Below are 20,106 nucleotides of genomic sequence, written 5' to 3'. Positions count from 1 at the left end.
TTTGGTAACAGCCCTTATTCTACCTATATCCACTTGCATTTTACATCATCCTACTGCCAAACTCATAAATAATTTCACAGCCTATAAGAAACAGCCATTAACTGTCATTGGACCTCAACCAAAAAGGAAGAAAAAAAAAAATCCAACCCCATTCACTACATATAGCACATGTTTTTGCAGAGGGATATTTACATTGGATCCCACATACTCATGAATCCCTCCCATTCTCTCTGCTGTGGGTCCTAGTCACGCCACACAACTCCGGTTCCATTTCTCCCAATGTGATCAAACCTGTTTGGAGACATCCTGTGAGCGAAACAAGTTACGAGGTTTTTTTGTTTGTTTGTTTTGTTTTGTTTTTTTTTGCGGTACGCCGGCCTCTCAGTTGTGGCCTCTTGCGTTGCGGAGCACAGGCTCCAGACACGCAGGCCCAGCTGCTCTGCAGCATGTGGGATCTTTCCGGACCGGGGCACGAACCCGTGTCCCCCTGCATTGGCAGGCGGACTCTCAACCACTGTGCCACCAGGGAAGCCCAACAATTTACAAGTTTAGATGCTGCCCTCGAACAATCTAGACATTTTCATACCGGAGTTCAAGGCACTGCTTCTGTTTTAAAAAACCAGAGTATTTTCCACACAAAGCACTGTAATTGCTCAAATGTTAAAGCATTCTAAAAGGCATACCAAAACAAAATAAAATTTAAAAACTTTAATGAGTTCTTTATTCAAATACAAGAAAAATAAATGAATCATTTCCAGTGGAAATCAGACTGCATACTGGCAGACTCAGCCCATGAGCATGTGTGTATGCGGCCCACACAGTATTTTTAAAATATTTGATTTCGTTGCCAACATTTTCAGATGGGGAAATTTCACCTCAAACTCTAAATGTCCGTCTTCTCTTGAAAAACGATGGCACCACTAACACCCTTATTTCAACAACCAGAATCAAGAGGTGGCACGTGCTTGCCCGTTTATAGCAGTTTAACTAGAAGAATCTGAGAGTTGTCCCTTTTGGTACTTTTTTCCCTTCAAGTAAATGAGCCAAATAATGAAGCTCACCCTGGTCAAAGACAGTTTGACATATTTCTCTCCCTTACTATCTTACCATGCCATAAATAATTCACTCCAGAACCAAACTGAGGCCTATCAAAGATTGCTAGATTGCTAGTAAACCATGGCTCATTAACTATTTTAAAAAGAACACATACGGTAAACTTCTATTTCTTACTAGTGTTATGGTGACATCAAGTTTAACATTTTTCTAAATGTAATTAAGTGTAAGAATGCTTAATTGAGATCTAGATTATATGAATTTATTTTCTTTTTCAAGATGTGTTATTGCTAGATTTAAATTTCATCTAATATAAAAGCTTTTCAAAATCTATAAACTTAATACATTAAAAAAGAAAAAAACCTGCTACTCACACTAATCTTGTGCCCTCTTTACTGAAAATAGTTGCTATAGTCTCCTAATCAGGTCACGGTCATTTTTAAAGCCTTAATAGTTTCTTGTCTCTATCCTACATGAAAAGGACAGAGCAACTGACTTGACAAAACATTTCCCTAAATCTTCTTGCCCTACCACGGATTCAACTATCTCGTCAAGGGGAGATAAGAAGGCTCATTTCACGGGAGTATTATTTGTAAAAATGGCATAAATCTTGACTCCTGGTAACATTTATATGTAGGGTGTTAACCAACTATTCACTATCTCCACAAACCATGGAATAAAAACAAACTGGACCAAACTGCAATGTAGACGATGAGATTAGACAAAGCTCTTCCCTCCGTCCCAGGAATGTAGTTAACAAAAGACCAAGGGAACACAAAGGGCAGGCTTTTAGAGACTTGACCATGGAAGAGGAACAGCATCCTGTTGCAACCATGGGCTTGCAGTTGTTCAGGATGTTGCTAAAAATTTTAATAGCTCTTCTTCTAAAGCATATTATCTTTCTCCATCAATAGGACAGCTGAGCCAAGGCCTGGGAGCATTTCTGATGATACAAGATCCTTTACCATCACAAATGCATTCCCCTTAAATCCTGAGATCCTAAATACAGCATTCCAAATTTAGAATATACATATTCTGCACACTATCAGAAGGGAAGAAAATCATTTTTAGCCTCTAAATTGAACTACAAAAGCACAGCAACAATTCTCATTTTACATAGTAAAGGAAAACTGCACTTTTAAATATCATTGATGCAAGCACTATTTCCTTCAATGTGTCCACATGACCAAAATGTGCTTGCTACAAGGGTTTCTTTTATAAACAGAAATGTAAAAAACAAACAGGCATTTCCTATAATACTCTCCACCAGTAACAGGCATCAATTCTCAGCCCCAAATATAAAATTTCATAAATGACTTCTTTATACTGCTAATTACAAAAACACTTCCCTCCAACAAGAGTACCTGCAAAACTGCAAGTAGACTTAGAAATAATGTATCTGCTCTAAAAGAGATCATAAGAATCTGCCATTGTGAGGACTTCCCTGGTGGTGCAGTGGTTAAGAATCCGCCTGCTAATGCAGGGGACATGGGTTCGAGCCCTGGTCCAGTAAGTTCCCACATGCTGCAGAGCAACTAACCCCACGCGCCACAATTACTGAGCCTGCACTGTAGAGCCCACGAGCCACAACTACTGAAGCCCGCGCGCAGCAATGAAGACCCAATGCAGTCAAAAATTAATTAATGAATTAATTTATTAAAAGGAATCTGCCATTTTAAAAAAGTAGGTAGGAGTGACTTAGCGCTGCAAGTTTTAACTCAGCAAATCAGTCGATCTGGCAAGTGTGGTGTGACAGAAAACTCTGGACTTAGTGTGAGCTCCAATCAAGCTACCACTCTCTGAAACCAAGTGTTGGGAGGAGACTGGGCTAAAGAGAAAGCTCTTCAGCTTGCTTTCCACCTTTTTACAGATCCTACGACTCTATAGCACTGTTGGCATTCAATTAAGCTCAATGATAAATATCGCATACGAATAATGTTTGAATGTTTAAATTATCCAGGAACTCAAAGTTCACTATAAGCACAGGTAAGTGAGGCCTGGTACAGTGACTGTTCCATCTCTGGGCTCAAGCTTGGCTTCTTATGATGATGATGGTGATGAAATATTTCAAGCAAACAAAACATAGCACATCTGTATACTCATTACCTACCTTTGTCAAACCATAACTTTTCCCATCTCTATATTTCAAGTCTTTTTTTTTTAATCACCAATACATTTGAAGATCCCTGAGTACCTCTTTCTAATACCATTCCCCTCCTTCCCCCAGATTACCATCTTAGCTTTTAAAACAAAATGAAATCAGACTGTCCTGGAATTTACTTCAAAATAATTTGGGGGGTTGACGGGTAGGGAAGAGAAGAGGTTAGAGAAAAGGAAAACAGATGATATAAGATTGGCCTGGGTGATGAGAGAATTTTATAATGAACACCTCCATCCTTACTCTGTGTATGTTTGATATTTTTCTCAATAAAAAAGTTTTCTAGGGCTTCCCTGGTGGCGCAGTGGTTGAGAGTCCGCCTGCCGATACAGGGGACACGGGTTCGTGCCCCGGTCCGGAAAGATCCCACATGCCGCGGAGCAGCTGGGCCCGTGAGCCATGGCCGCTGAGCCTGCGTGTCCGGAGCCTGTGCTCCGCAACAAGAGAGGCCGCCATAGTGAGAGGCCCGCGCACCGCGATGAAGAGTGACCACCGCTTGCCACAACTATAGAGAAAGCCCTCGCACAGAAACAAAGACCCAACACAGCAAAAAATAATAAATTAATTAATAAAACTCACTCCAAATTTCATACACAATAAAAACTACTATTTAAAAAAAATCGTTATAGCCTAAACATTTTATTTTACCTTAAAACATATAAACATACATTCATGCACCAATTTTTTTGACAAAAGGCCAAGGTTTGTTTTCATCATAATGAGTTAGAGAAATTCCATTTAGAGGTGTCTTTCTGGTACAAACCCATAAGCATCATCTATGATTTCCAGTTTGTTTCTCAAGTGGAGTCAGAATTTTGAAACATTTTCAATGTAATCTGAATTCAGACTCCTTTAGATTCTTACAATTTTTTTCTCCAACTTAACCATATTAAATTCACAGCAGTTTTACTTTAGCAAAATTCTCACCTTTACTAAATCTTTCTATTTTTGCACTTATATTTCATAGATTTACATAATATTAAATTATGCACGTTATGATGATTACTACAACTGGCATAAGCGGGTTTGGAAACAAACAACTGACCCAGTAAGCATGGGTACTGGCTTACTGATCCAGCAGGCATGGTAGGTACAGAAATGCCCACGTGCCCTAGAATAGAATATTAGTCTACTAGTCAAAGCATTTGGCACGCTGTGGCAGTCACTATGTTTTGAAGAGATAACGGGGCATACAAACTAATCTGGAAGAAATTTTGAAAACATCTCCTCCAGACTCTGATACAATTTGTCAATTCCCTTTGTTGTGCCTTTTTTCTCCTCACCTTAAACCAAAAGAATAAATTTCTAATGGTAGCCTAGAAGGAAATAAAGTTGAGGTCATCTTTCTAGCACTCCTCAAATTACATTATAAAATGAGAAGAGAAGGGAAATAAAATGGGCCCTAGTTTTCTGAATTCGGAATCAAGTTCCTGACATTTACTATCTAAGGGAAAAGGGAGGGCTAAATAGTAGTTAGAAGAGCCTGACAAGACGCTGCCACCCACCCCCCCAAAATCATGGAAGTTGAGCATTACCTGAGTCTCAGACTTTTTCCTCAACTGAACTGCAGGCTTCTTGAGAGCATGAGCTAGACCTTATACCCGTGTCCCCTGCATTAGCAGGTGGATCCTTAACCACTGTACCACCAGGGAAATCCCTGAGTCTAGCTTTTTTTACAGCAGTTTGAAGTCTGTCCTCCAGTAAACAGTAAAAACCTGATAAAAGATCAGTTTGTTCTGAACCTATTTTTTTGATGTCCAGAGTAATCTGGTATGTTACAAAAGCAACATGCAGTCTCCCTCATCTGCATAAGGCAAAAGAAGAGCCCCAAAGCAGGAAACAAGGTGTTTTCACCTGGGTTTCCCCAAAATGCAGGGGCCTGAGGCAAGGGTTTGCATGCATGCAGCTAATGTGAAAGTGATCCAGAGAAACAGGAGTGGGAACTGGGAAAAGTTTAACAGCGAAAGAGGAAAGCTATCCTAAAGGATAGACCAATCACCCCTGAGGGCTGGGGCCCATGTGGACCCTCTGATTGTGCCTCAGAATTGTCCAACTTAGTGACAAAAGAGAAGTATTTATCTACCAGCTTCTATCCCCCAGCAGTCAGAGGTGAGCCATGTAATGGTAACTCCCTTGGACATCCAGATACGTACATAGGTCAGAACAGCGAAGCAGAACACTACAGCCGAGAAGCCTGGGGCAGAAAGCTGTAGAGATGAGGTCTACACCTGCCAGAGGTTAGCACAGCACAGCTGGAATAAAAGGGTGGCTGAGAGGAGGGGAGCCGGTACACGTCTCATCCAACGGATCCAAGGACCAGTTTCCACTCCTTCGGTCAAATGTCTCTTGGGCTGTGGGGTCTGTGCACAGCGCCAGCCCCTCCCTTAAGCCTGTCAGTTAGGGCTAAGAGTACATGAATGTGGTCAAGGTTATCAGAACATACTGCTTAAGGTAACGAGGCTTTTTAAAACATTCACAACTAGATTTGATCATTCCTCTTTATTTAAAAAAGGTAACTTGGGGCTGGAGGTGCGCCAGAACACTATGTAAGTGGCACATAAGTGTGGTGGGCATTACTGCTGCTGGAATTCAAAGACAGAAAAGTCACCAAAACCTGGGTTGGTGAATGGAGGCTTCAAGGAGCGTGTATGTTGGATCTGTGCCTCAAAAGTGTGCCCTGACAAGAAAAAGGGAAGAGTGTACATTTCAGGTGTGTGAGCAAGGGAAGGGGCAAATGCTCGCCTCCTGCTGGGGGGGGGGGAGTGTGGGGGGGGGAGTGTGTGGCAGTTCTGCTTTGAGCCCAGCCTTAGGTATAAAGCAGTTATTATTTCAGTATTTGTTTGTCTTTTACTGAGGATGAATGTTTCATGCATCATTGTAAGCACCTGGTGTAATAATTCATTTAATCCTGTAAACCTTTGAAGAGGTACTGTAATTATTTTACAGATGAGGAATGTGAGGTACACAAGGTGAGTAACTTGTCTAAGGTCACAAAGGTGGTCAAATGGCAGAGGTGATACACTAGGAGGCCAGCAGTCTGGCTCTAGAGCCCACATTCTCAACCAAAATGCTACATACAGTCCTCTATCCCTATCTGCAGGGACCACATCAGCGGTTGGCTGAATCCAGATACGGAGGGCCAACAATACTAGGCCATTTTATATAAGGGACTTGAGCATCTGCAGATATTGGTATCCGCGGAGATCCTGGAACCAGTCCCTGCAGATACTGAGGGATGACTGTACTAGTACCTCTCAGCAGAGAGAAAATAAAGCACAGAAAAGAAGGGTGTCATAGATGCATCTGCATTTAGGAACAGACAGGGCCAGGCTGGGAAAAGACTGATTTGGAAGCATCCTAAGGGAAATAATTCTATCAAGCAGTTGGAAGCCCTAATAGCCTCAAAACCATTTCCCAGAGAGTACAGTCCCAGAGTTGGGGCCACCAGAGACTAGCACAGAAGGTCTTTGAGAAGGTCACCACTCATCCCTTATTTGGTGACGGTGCTATTGGAAGCTCATTGTGAAAGAATAGGAATAATCATACTCTCTGCCTTCAGTTCATTCTGGCTGCTTAAACACACACAGACACTCTTTCTCCCTCTCTCATCATTCTACCATGTCCAGCTAGAATCAGAGTGGGACAAATAGACTGAGAAAAATCATTACAGACAGGGAGACAATTTTACAAAATAATAAAGACCCTTGGCTCTCTAGCAGATGCCCTGACCAGGAAGCTATGGTGAACTCTTACTATTCAACACAATCACTGGCTCTCCCTAGGGGAGGGTTTACTTCCCCATCCCCTCCAGCTTGGCCAAGTGACTGGCAGAGCCACTCTCTGCAGAAGGATTATCCATCTCCATCCTGTTGAATTTAGGAGTAAACATTTAGTTTGGTCAATGTTGTTCACGTGCAAGTGACCCACCCAAGAGCTTAAAAAGTCAGTTCAGGGTTCAGCAGGCCTCTTCTTCCTCTGCTACCAGACTGGCAATGTCCAGAGAGAGGACAGAACGTTCCCTCAGCCTGGGTCCTAGGGTCAGTTCAGCACGGAGCGGATCTCAGAGGATGGAACAGACAAGGACCCTGTGTGAGAAATAGACCTTTGCTGTGTAAGCCACCAGATCCCGGGACCAATTTGTTACCTCAACATAATTCAGTCTAACTGACCAATACAAATGGTAGGTCTGTATGCACATTGGTCTAAGAACTGTTGGTTCCAAAGCCAAGCTCTCCCACTAATTGGCTGTACCAGATTAGTGACAACTTCTTTGTGCCTCAGTTTTCTTGCCTGTATTACTTCTCAGAATTTTTGTGAGGATAAAGAGAAATAATTGTCTTGACAGTAATTTAAATAGAAAAAACTTAAAAATCAAGATGCTGCACAGGTTTCCTATACCTCACAAAGAAGCTGTGAGTTAAGCCTTTTCCTTCCAACAGGAGGTCTGAGTAAATTTAATGGGCATCCTTAATGAGATTCATGAAGTTTATATTGGCATGAAAAGGGTACACAACGGAAGATGAATGAAAAAGGATTAAGTCTTAACAGAACCCTGGCCTTTAAAAGACTCTCCTCCTGTTTTCATAGGATCCAGTGGGTTTTTAGTTTTCTTTATGGACAACACCAACCGGCACTTGCAGTCCAAGGTGGGAGGAGTCCTAGCATTCTACCCCACCCTTCAGGACTCAGTTGCTTTGGTGTGTAAGGAAGTAAGACTTTAGTTCTACATCTTGAGGAAGAGCTCAATACAGAAAACTAGACAGAGGAAGGCCTTGGTGATGTTATCACTCTTCTCTGTGCCCTTCCTCAGTCTTTACTTCCTCAGGTCTTTAAGGGCTTGATTTGGCCATGAAAGAAATCAACTCCCCGAGCCTCCCCTGAAACCTGAAGAATTAGTGCTCTGAAGATTTTCAGTGTCTTCCATCAACCAAGTCTAAGAATCTGGGATATCCTATGTTGTGGGTCGGGTGGATAGCATATAAAATATTTAAAGAGCTATGTAGTAAGTACCCATGTCTTGAGGAATGCACTGCAAAAGTGATGTGGTCTCTTCCCACCACCTTCTCAGCCTCACGTCCATCCACTCTATGCCATCCTGAATGCTGATGTCCCTGCTACACTGGATTCCTTTAAGAGGCTCTGCCTGACCTCAGAGCTTTGCACATGTTGTTCCCTTGGCTTGGAACACTTTTCCCTAGCCACCGCCCCACCTCACTTTCCTTGCTGAGACCTAGTGCTTGCTCATCCTTCAGAGAAATTCGATGAGCATCAGGGACGGCATCTCAAGGACTTACGTCATAACCTCAGCACCTACATAAAGAAAGTGCACAAGATGTATCTGATAAAGCAGATGGATTAGGAAGCCAAGAATGACCACTGATGCATTAGGGTGTTGAGAGTTGTTTTGTTTTTCCATTTCTAACCTATCTATATTATTGTAATTCTACTTCTACAAGAAAAAAGAATTAGAAAGTAAGAAAATCATAAATTCTTCCCAAAGGAATGTTACTTAATTATCAAAAACAGACACAATCCCACAAGGACTCAGAGGCAAAAATATACAAATCAATTTTCACTGCAAAGTAAATGAGCTGTTACAGTGGAGGATTCCTGGACTGAATGTCAATATTATGACATAGTATGAGTGTGTTTCGTGTTTGGTAATTGCAATCATTGTTGCTTTTGTTATGGTCATCCATTTACAATGCTTGGTGTCAGTTGATTTATCTCTTGTAAAAATAAATACAGTGTGTGTGTGTGAAAAAAAACAGACACATTTTATGTTAGGTATATTTTCACAACAATTTTTAAAATTAAAAAAAAAAAAAAGCAGGAACCAAGCTCCCCCTTGTTGGATACGAGGATGTTCTTTTGGAGCATGAAGCCATTCCTACACCTCTCCACCCCAGCCTGGCCCGAGTCAACACATCACACTCCATCCCACAGGGTCCTAGTTCAGCAGGTGGACTGAACGCATCCACACAACTCAACTTCCTGCATCCTTTGACTTGAGCAATGCGCTCACCCTCACTGGCACCAATCCTGAAAAGGTGTTTCTAAGGCCTTGGCTCTGGTCACATCAGGCAACAGACTCCTGATTTCTCCCTCAGGCCAGGCGTGAGACAATGCATACTTGATTTTTAGATCACCAGCATTCTTTTTAGAAATCTGTCTGTTTCACCTTAGCCCAAGTCTTGTTTCTATGTTCAACAGCAGCCGCATTGATGGGCTGCCAGAAAGCCTGAGTGGATAGGAGAGGTATTGTTTAGTTGAAAGGCAGTTTTCTGTCAATCTGGATTAAAACAAACAAACTAAAAAAACAAAACAAAGGGGGTATCAATTATATTGTAAAGTAGTTCTCTTTGGGAAAAAGGATTGAAGCTTTAGATCTACTGGGTCTTTGTTTAAATAATCGTTCAGCTTGGCTGACCCCAGTTGAGACAGTTTAGCTAAGGCTATGAAAGACAGTTCCCAATAAATGATAAAATCCAAGAGCATCCCCTACCCTCCCCCCCAACCAAGTTTAAGGCCCTATAAAGACAAACACAGGCACAGAAAACCCTGATTGTAGCTTGCTCCGCAGGGAGCCTAAATCCGAAGATCATCATCAGCTGTGGCATCATCAGTGTAATAAACACTGGGTCTTTTGGTAATCAATCAAAGCAGGCCATCCAAATCATTCATCCCTTTGTCTGGACACAGACATAGCATGGTCCCTGTGAAAGCACTAAGCATCTGTTTCCTCGATTATACGAATGTCCAAATAGTCAGACGGAGTACTCCCAGGCACACAGTTTGGTTTCTTAGTAGCAGTTTATATGGTATGGGTTATGCCTGCTGCTGTAAACCTCAAAAAGTTGATGAGAATAATCTAAGAACTGTTACATCAGGACGATGGGATATGAGTAGTTTTCATCTTTTAATCAATTCCTTGGGTCAGTTTTTCATCGTGATGTAGACATATCATTTTTAAAGAAGATACCTTAGAAGATAGAAAAATAATCTACAGCTTTCAAAAGATTTAATCCTTCCCCAGGTCCAAAAGCCACAGCCCTCCATGTAGGGGCCACATCCTCAAGTCATAGAAATGGCAATTTTACAACAAGGGAAAATAACATTTCGTTGTCAGTCCTCACCCTCCTGCTGAAGACAGACCATATCTTTAGGAACTGCCTATAATGATCCTCGAACAGATAAGATCCTTTAACCTGCATCATAGCTGTTGACTCAGCAATAGGCACATAATTTCCTTTCTCCCGAAATGGCTTACATATGCTATTGAAGTTTGTTTCTGTAATACACACGGACACTAAATCTCTCAGAAAATAAAAGCTCCAGGTAAGAAGGAATTTCTCTGTTGTCCACTACTGTATCCCTGGCACCTAGAACAGTACCTGGCACACAGGAGGTGCTCAATAAAGTGTTAAATAAGCTAATGAATGAACTTGGATTTCCATTCCTTTTGGCGCAGTGGATAAAAGGATAATTAAACTTGTTTCTTGAACGATATCATAGGGGAATCTCCACCACTGGAAAGACTTAAACACTTCTGTTAGGGATAATGCAGAAAATATTTCTTTCTGCATTGGGGAGGAGGCTGAACCAAATGACCTCTAAAGTCCTTTTAAACCCCCAGACCTTATAACTTGATGAACACTACTCCTTAAAAGAGAGGATCAGCTACTTAAAGCCTGTTCCCAGGTAGAGTAAATTACCATGCTCTGATTAAAACAAAGATAATATCGGCCCTGGGACTTGGATGCCAAAATACTAACTCATCCAAAATGTGCACACATCCCTAGGGGAGAAATGCTCTTGCTAATCAACAGTCACTCTGGAAACAGCAGATGTGCTTCAGGAGCTTCTGGGAGCCAAGTCCAAAAACCACTCCTGGGAAAATGGAGAAGCTAAGGGTCGAGATTAAAATGGAAATAAACAGTATCACACCAGACTAACGCTTCTGTTTCCCAGCCAACAACAAATCCACTTAAGAAACGTCTGAATTTAGCCTTGAAGTTAAAATGGTTATAACTGAAGATAACCACTTCATAAGATAGAAAATACTGCATTTGATATATAAGGATTTTTGCCCAGTAACATGTCATATGTACCTGAGGTATCACACTCAGATGTTCAAGTTCAAGAATGTCTGTCTAAAGTTGAGGGCAAGTTATTCTGGTTGAACTTTTCTTCAATCTGAATGAGAGAGGCAGTTTGTAGGGGAAGGAGATATGTTCACGTTTTCCTAAACAAAAAAAAAATCTAATTCTAAAGGAGTAACTAGGGAAACTCCATTCACAGTCAACTTTGGAGTGATTCTTTTCTATCAACACACCCTTCCTTTCTTTTGTTCAAATCGTAGAATAGATACGGGGAAAGGAGGGCCAGGGAATTCTACCATGAAGGATTCTGTGTAGAGACCCTGGGGCTGGGTTTGGAGAATCTTCTGCATTCACTGGGGTTGTTTTGAAGACCTAACTGCAAACACTACACTTAAAACAGGAACCGAATGAACAAAGTGAAACAGTTCAACAATTCCTTGGAAAATGTATGAAAAGACTTTTTAACTTGGTAGTCAACTCCTGATCACCCCTACCACAACTCGGTCCAAAAAAAAAGTCTTCTGTTTCCAAACTGTAAGTAACTTAATCTTAATTCTAATGACAACAGGGAATGTGCAGAGAAAGCAGTTACCTCCTCTGTACACACACACTTTGTAAAATCGCCTCTATTTTTTGAATGAGAGAGGTCTTACACAAGAGTTCTGTGGAATTAAGCTCACATCTGGTTGGCAGACCTGGTGTTGGACATGATTGTGGCCACACAACTAAATCTTAAATCCACATACTGTTCCTATTTAACTAACATATATGAACTAATTTATAGAAAATGTGCAGCAAATTATTTCTCCCACCTCCCCCATGCCTCAAGAATGCACCAGCAATAGGTGTTACTGAAAGACACCCTGCCCACACACACACAGAACATTTGCATATAGCCACTGTCCAATTATCTAAAGCAGATATTGTTATTTATCTGAATCTGTGCTCTGTAAATATGTGTGTGTGTGTTGGGGAAGGGGGGTAGGGTAGGGGGGGTGGGAGTAGTAATTTAACCAGATAAACTTGACCTCTCTGGACCTCAATATTCTCACCAGAAAAATAAAGGGATCAGCTCAGAGACTATGCAAATTCCCGCAGTAACAACAATCTATGACCACTAATTATCAAGAGGAGACCTGAATTCTTAAGTGTTTGTCATTAAATATTAGAGTTTAAACTACCTAAAAGACCCACCGTTACACTTCAATATGACCACTGCACATTTTCTGACGGTGGAGAATGTCTTTGAAAACATCGCGGCAGCTGAACCACCAAACCGGGTGAGAGCACGCTTTAGGACTCCGCTAATTATGGGGGAGGGGCGCAAAAAGCGACTGTATTTGGAGGAAGAGTTGGGAGAAGGGCCGGGGGTTTGAGAGCACAGACTTGCAATTTGCATTTCTGGGCTTACAGAGCTTCCAGTATCTCCGCGAGACTTTGTACCTGCAAAATCTCTCAAGCCACCACCTGCAGCTACACAGTTGTGGGAAGGGGAAGAGAGGAAAAGAAAAGGAGGTGGTAGAGCGGGAAGAAACTCGCTCAAGGAGCCCACAAAGCCCATTGGGGCGAAAGTGACTTTGAACAGCGACAAAGAAAAGGGGAAAGAGAAAGAGAGGACTCCGCCTTTCCCCACCGGCTCTGCTCCTTTCAGTAAAAAGGGAAGGCCGCCACCGCCCCTGGCCTCCGCCTTTCACCCGGGATGCAGAGCCCCGGCTGAAACCGCACCCTTGAAGTCCGGCTGCCCTCGGGCCGGGTCCAGAGTCGCTGAATGAGCTTTGCACCGCCGGAGGCGCGGCCCGTGCCCTGCCGGCAAACTCGGGGACTAAGCAGCCCCCTCCCTCCCTCCCTCCCCGTCTCCCTCGCCCCGTCCCGGGGCACCCGATTCTCCACGCACCCGCCATCCCTTCCTCTTCCTCGCTCGCCCGCCTCCCCAGCCCGCCGCCCCCGGACTTCCAACCGCAGAGCATTTTAAAACTTCCACCCACCCCCACAACGGGGCCCTTTGAAAACTTTGTGTATCTAAGGCTTTTGTCCACATCCTGGTTAGGGCCCGGTCACCAGCGTGGGTGCCTGAGGGTGTCCGGGATCTCACAGTGCACTGGGGAGGCCACCACGGAAATCCCACCCCTTTTTAATTTTTTTTAACACATGAAAGGATGCTCAACATCACTAATCATTAGAGAAGTGCAAATCAAAAGTACAATAAGGTATCACCTCACACCGGTCAGAATGGCCAGCAACAAAAAGTCCACAAACAATAAATGCTGGAGAGGGAGTGGAGAAAAGGGAACCCTCTTGCACTGTTGGTGGGAATGTAAATTGATACAGCCACTATGTAAAACAGTATGGAGGTTCCTTAAAAAACTAAAAATAGAACTACCATACGACCCAGCAATCCCACCCCTTCATTTTTGACCCGCTTCTACAACCGCGTGACCCAACGCTTGGCTTAACAATTCCCACGCCCTGGTCGCCCCTCGGCGCGGGGGAGCCGGGAGGAAACCGCCCCCCCCCTCCGCACCCGGCGCCTTTCTCGACTGTCACGAGGGGAAAGGTGTGCGCGGGGAGGAGGCAGCCGAGAAATACCGTGGCCAAAAGGATCCTCTTAAAGAAAAAATAGGCGAGGAGTCCTTTTTCTCCCACATCCCGGGAATCGGGGCGCGACGAGGCGATACACTGTTGCATCACATAGTAGCCGAGCCGCGGGGATCCTCGCCCTCCCCTCAGCCCCAGACACGCGCCCAAATTCATGCACACACCCACAGCTACCGCCGCAGCCGTCCCGAGGCCCCCGCTCCCGGCCCCCAGTATTCCCCGCCGGCCCCCGCCCGCAAGCGCCCCCAGCGCCGGAGGAGAAGCGGCCGAGGGAAGAGAGGCCCCAGCACTCACAGATGGTCTCCCCACGGCCACGGCCATCGCGGCTGCTGCTCCAGCTGCGCCCGGGTGCCCTCCGCCAATACTAGCTGCTGCTTGGGCTCCGGCTCCGGCTCGCCTCCCCCGCGCCTCCCTCGCGGCTGCGCTCTGCTAGCGCCCGGCTCCCGCGCGCAACCAGCGGCATCTGCTCCCCCGCCTCCCCACGCCGCCGCCCCTCCCGCTTTATTAGAACAACATGGCCACCCGCCTGGAAGGGACCATTTGCTTCCCCAGGAAGGGGTGTGAGCCTGCGCGCCCGGGCTGAGGCGGTGGGAGGGAAGATGGTAGACGGGCGGGCCTCCAGCCCTGGTCGGCAGGTCCAGGCCGCAGAGCTCGCTCTTGTCGAATGTAGCGGGCGGTCCCGAAATGACCGTCTCCCGTGCCACCGAAAGCCCCCAGCCTGTGGGCCGGCCGCCACCCCCGTTCCACCAAGTCCTGGAGTCCGAGTAAAAGCCTGGGCGCGGAGGTCCCAGCCCCGGTTCCCGCCACGCGCTTCGCCAAGCTGGTAGCTGGAGCGACTGCGGAGAGGGAGACCGGCCACGGGCGAGACAGGTCCACGGGGACAGCATCTCGCGGAAAGTTAGCCCCAGGCAAGCACGCCCCGCCCGGAGGAACCGGCTTGGAAGGGGAGCGGGCTACTAGGGAGAGCGGTGGGCGACCGAGGTGGGCTGGGCCGACCCCCGCGAGGGAAGAGTTCCCCTCCACAATTCTTCTCTTCCTAAGGGAGAGATTAAAAGGCAGGCAGCTGGAAGCTGTCACTGTAGCGTGCGGCCGGGTAGGCGACCACAGTGGAGAGGAAGAGGCTGTAGAAGTTGCTGCGGCGGACGACTAACCTCAGCCTGCCGCAGAGGAGGAAAAGGACGCCCCCGCCGGAGAATTAAAGCAGCTGTTGACTGCCCTAGAGCGTGGGGGCCGAGGCCTCCCCCGGCTGTAACCCGAGAGCTGGGCACACGTGAGAGCTCAGCCGACTCTTTTTGATCGCTGGAGACTGACCGGACGACCCGGAAGGCGGGCGCGCGGGCCTGCGGCTGGGGGGCGCGGCGACGGCGCCAGTCTGTGCTACTCCGAGCGCGTGGGAATGGGAAACTGCTCCGCGGTGGGGAAGGACTTTTCCCGCAGATGTCGGGGGCGTCGCAGCGTGTCTGTGTGGAGCGCAGAATGGCAGGGTCCTGGTGCAGGCCGGGTGGCGCGGCACCCCGGCAAGAGCTGGGCGGTGAGGTGTGCGGGAGGTGCTGTCGATTCCCGCGGCCTCTCTTAGGGTCGAGGAGGGAGGGGCCCAGGACGACAAGGTGATTGAGGATAGCTCCCGGTCGGGGGCCGGGAGCCAGTTGGATCCAAGCGCAGGGAAAGTGTGGTGAGGCGATGAAGGGCTGTCATCAGCCCACGGGATTGCGCCCTTAGGGAAAACCCTGGCCTATTGAATTAGGTGAAAGAAACCACCTCTTTTAGACTGGAGCGCCTCAGAGCCTGACCTGAGACTTAAAGCACCCAGGTTCCTCGAGGCATTGCGTCTGCCGCTCCTGCTTTCCCTGCTCCCGATGGGTCGCAGGATTCAAACGCGCGCCGCGCCGCCTTTGGCTAAGGGTGGGTGGGCTCCGGGCGCGCAAACAGCTGCTGGGAGGCAGACGCTGGGTTGCCCCGGGAGCGGTCAAGGGGCTAGAGGCCACCCAAGCTGAATTACACCCGCAGCATCCTGGTGGGACCGCCAGGAATGAGAATACGATGAAAGTACACTCGGTGAAAGAAAGATGAGGGGCTCTTCAGCCTGTGGCCCAGACCCTCAGAGCACTAACCTCTTCAGTTTGGACCAGTTTCTACCCCTAGACTTCAAATCTTTTGAAGACAAGGACCACCATTTTACGTCAAGCATGCATTAGGCACTCTGTAAGCGTTGAGTTACGATTACCAGGTGCGTGCGTGCTATGTAAAGGGAGGGGGAAAGAAATACTTCGGTCTGCAGCTCTCTGTACATGGACATTTTTTTCCTTCTCCCAGAGAGAGGATTACACAGCGGCACTGCCCATGGACAAGAGGTCTCAGGTAAACCCTATGAAAAGAGCTCTACAGGATGCCAACCGGATAAGGGCAGTTACAAACCAACTCTCCATTTTATGTTACATAGACCAGACCAGACTGCAGGACTTTATTCATTGTTTTTAATTTTATTTATTTTGTTTGCAAATGCTTAGGTTGAAACAGCTGATTAGTTGTTAAGAATGTGAACTCCCTACCTTTGTTGGTAGGTTATTTTATTTATGCTCATCACAAAGCTTAAAGTCACTTATTCCAACATCTAATCTGTTTGAGGAAACCCTTTTAGGATAAAATCATCAGTTTACCCAGCTTCTGCCTGATTTTTTTCACTGACTAGGAGCAAGCAGTGCCTTAAATTACCCCCTCCTTGTTTTTTTGGCAGGTAGGCATATATATATATATATATATATATATATATATATATATATATATTTAATAAATATACAATTTAAATCCTTTCAACCAAGGAAGGCTATTTCAGAATTTCAGTTCTCATTTTGAAGTTAAGTATCATTCTACAACCAGACTACCTAGATTCAAAATCCTGGCTTTACTATTGATACGTCACAGCTGTGTGACCTTGGGCAAATTACTTAACCTTTCAGTGCTTCAATTATCTCATCTTTAAAACCTGTTTAGTAATAGCTCCTCCCTAATAGAATTGCTAAGAGATTAGATTACCTTTTAATTCTGCCCAGCACTGTGCTAGGACCTAAAAAAAGTTTTTACTGAGGATGCCTCTCTGACGCAGTCTGCTGAGAGACAGATGTTTAAACAACTCTGATAAATAGGCCAAATCTTAGAAAAGATGTATGAATTATGGGATTTCAAAGCACAGTAGAAGGAGCTATTCACTGCCTGTCAGAACAGGAAAGGCTCCATCAAAGAGTTGGAGGAGGGGTGAGAGCAAGGAAGACATTCCAAACACGGGAAGAGAATGAGCAAAGATTCAGTGGTTTCAAAGGTAATGATGCTATGGGAAGGATAGGTAATTTGGCATTGCTACTATGTAGCAGCCTTAGAGGGAGTCTGGTAGAGTGGGGAGAACACAACACAGCACTTGGACTCCAGATTATCACTTATCAGCTTTGTGACATGGAGCACATTAGCCTTTCTTCATCTCATTTTTCCCTACTGCAAAATAGGGTAGTAATCGTGAGTTCTGATGGAGGATATCCATGCTCCTGCCTACAGGAGAACCTGAACTTAAAGGGCTTTCTTTCCTTTAGATTCAGTTAGTTGAGTTCAGGCAATGGGGAACAACAGCAATACAACAAAGAGTCTGGGTATTTATTCCCCAATGCTCCCTTGCTATGGCATGACTGCAGGCTGGCTACATCTGAAGGTCACGGTTACTCTAGGTTATTCTAGGGTAAACCCCTTGTGGTTTCTCTACATTTTGCCCACACCTTTTCAAGTAGCCTTTTCTTAAACTCTACTGAAATTATCCAATAGGAATGTACCATCTCAACCTTAACAGATTCAGTCCATCAGAGAATTGTTTTACTCAGAGTTAACTGAGAAAATATAGGTATGCTATTATTAGAATGACCTATAACTTATTGTCCAAACTTCGAAACTTTAGAGACTGAAAAAAAGCATTGGTGCCATTAGTAACTACACTAGGACAATAGGCACAAACCAGGACTTATGGTCACCCTATAGCTATTATTACAAGTTATTAATTGAGAGATGATCATACTAACATACAGAGATTATGAGTAAGATTATAATGTCTCAACGCAAGAGTGCTTATTCGTGTTTCACAAAGTCTGATATATTCAATGAATGTTGAGCTGCATTGGAATGGAGATGAGGCTAGGCGCTATGCTACCAAAAGCCTTTATTGCCATACTAAGGATTTGGGATGTGATCCTGTGGGCAATGAAGAGCCAAGGAGGTTAACCATATATTTGCATTTTAGAAAAGATCTCTACTGAATATTTGACATTGTTATTTATGCCAGATCTATTCCCTTCTTAATGGAACCCCATTTTGCTTGGGGAGATTTTCCAACAAATGTTCCACCTTGATGGAAAATAAATGCCTCTACAAGAGAGGTTCCTAAAGTTGCTTTCCATCAAATCCTTCCTCTTACCACCAAAGTATATCCAAGAGAGCATGTGATCTAAGCTTGGTCAGTCAGACACTGTTAAGTTTGAATCTTCAATTAAGGACCCAAAGACAGTACAAATTGTTAGAGATTATGCATTCCATAATCTATTTTTATTTCTTAAGCTATCTAGAGCTTGTTTCTGTGGCTTGCAGTCAAACAACCCTAACTAACACATCACCTTGATTCCAGTAAAAAATGATAAATGATGAATTAGGAACACTATAAGAGACAGGGAATAAGTTAGAAGCTGTTACCACTTTCATTTCAAACAGTATAACTGACAACAGATCGTGAACCCCTCCTACAACATAATATATAAAAATGTTCTAATATTTTAAAACACATCCATACTGGAGAGGAAAAAGTAAAACTATCTCTATTCACATAAACTTGTATATAGAAAATCCTATGAAATCCACTAAAGAATCATTAGAACTAATATGAATTCAACAAGGTTGTATTGATACAAAATCAGTACACAAAAAATCAGTTGTTCTTCTACACACTTGCAATGAACGATCCAAAAATGAAATTAAGAAAACAATTTCATTTACAATAACATCAAAAAGAATGAAATATTAAGGAATAAATTTAACAAAAGAAGTACAAAACTTCCATTAAAAACATTGCTGGAAGAAATTTTTCAAAGTCTAAGTAAATGGAAAAACACCTCATGTTCATGGATTGGAAGACTTAACATTGTTAATATGGCAGTACTCCATATTGATCTACAGATTTATCACAATCCCTATCAGAATTCTAGCTGGCTTATTTGTAGAAACCAATCTGATTCTAAAATTCATATAAAATTTTAGGGACCCAAAATAGTCAAAATTTGGACTCCCACTTCCATATTTCAAATTTTACTACAAAGCAACAGTAATCAAGGCAGTGTGGTACTGGCATAAGGATAGATATAAAGATTAATGGAATAGAATTGACAGAAATGAACTCAAGTGTTATGGTCAACTGGACAAGGCTGTTCAATGCAGGAAAGAATAATCTTTTTAACAAATGGTACTGGGAAACTAGGCAGATGCAATAGAATAAATTCCACTCCTTAATCACCTACCACATAGAAAAATTATTTCAAAATGTATCAAAGATCTAAATGTAAGAGCTAAAACTATATAAAACTCAGTAGAAGATATAGAGCTAAGTTTTCATGACGTTGGATTTGGCAATAGATTTTTAGATATGACATCAAAAGCACAAGCAACAAAAGACTCAAAATTTAAAACTTTTGTGCTTCAAGGACAAAAAAAGTGAAAAGACAACATACACAATAAGAAAAAATATTTGCAAATCATATCTGATAAGAGACTTGTATCTAGAATATATAAAGAACTCTTCCAACTTAATAATAAAAGACAATTTTTTTAATGGTTAAAGGATTTGAAAAAACATTTGTCCAAAAAGATGTACAAATGGCCATAAAAGATCATGAAAAGATTCTTGACATCATTAGAAAGAGATGCCACTTAATATCCACTAGGGTGGCTATAATCTTTAAAAAAATCATGTAACAAGTTTCATCAAGGATGTGGAGAAATTAGATCCCTCATACACTTGGTGGGGATGTCAAATAGTACAGACACTTTGGAAAACAGTTTGGCAGTTTCTCAAATGGTTGAACATAGAGTTAGCATATGACTCCAAAATGCCACTCCTAGGTATATACCCAAGAGAAATTAAAACGTATGTCCACACAAAAACTTAAACAGGCCCAT

The 20,106-nt window shown here is 43.8% G+C and overlaps 1 protein-coding gene across 5 annotated transcripts in view; it reads right to left on the bottom strand.

The window, feature by feature from the left end:
* The window catches only part of SEPTIN11 (septin 11), a 104,503-nt gene extending 90,126 nt beyond the window's left edge, over positions 1–14,377 (bottom strand). For all 5 annotated transcript variants that reach the window (XM_081248905.1, XM_081248904.1, XM_081248903.1 and 2 more), the window contains exon 1: positions 14,203–14,377. In XM_081248905.1, coding sequence (XP_081105031.1) covers positions 14,203–14,229 — 27 coding nt within the window. In that variant the 5' untranslated portion in view covers positions 14,230–14,377. The remainder of the gene's footprint in view (positions 1–14,202) is intronic.
* Between the last annotated feature and the right edge of the window lie 5,729 nt (positions 14,378–20,106).

Source organism: Mesoplodon bidens (assembly GCF_964165515.1).
Source record: "Mesoplodon bidens genome assembly, chromosome: 1".
NCBI classification, from domain to species: domain Eukaryota; kingdom Metazoa; phylum Chordata; class Mammalia; order Artiodactyla; family Ziphiidae; genus Mesoplodon; species Mesoplodon bidens.
This window is presented reverse-complemented; position numbering and strand designations above follow the sequence as displayed.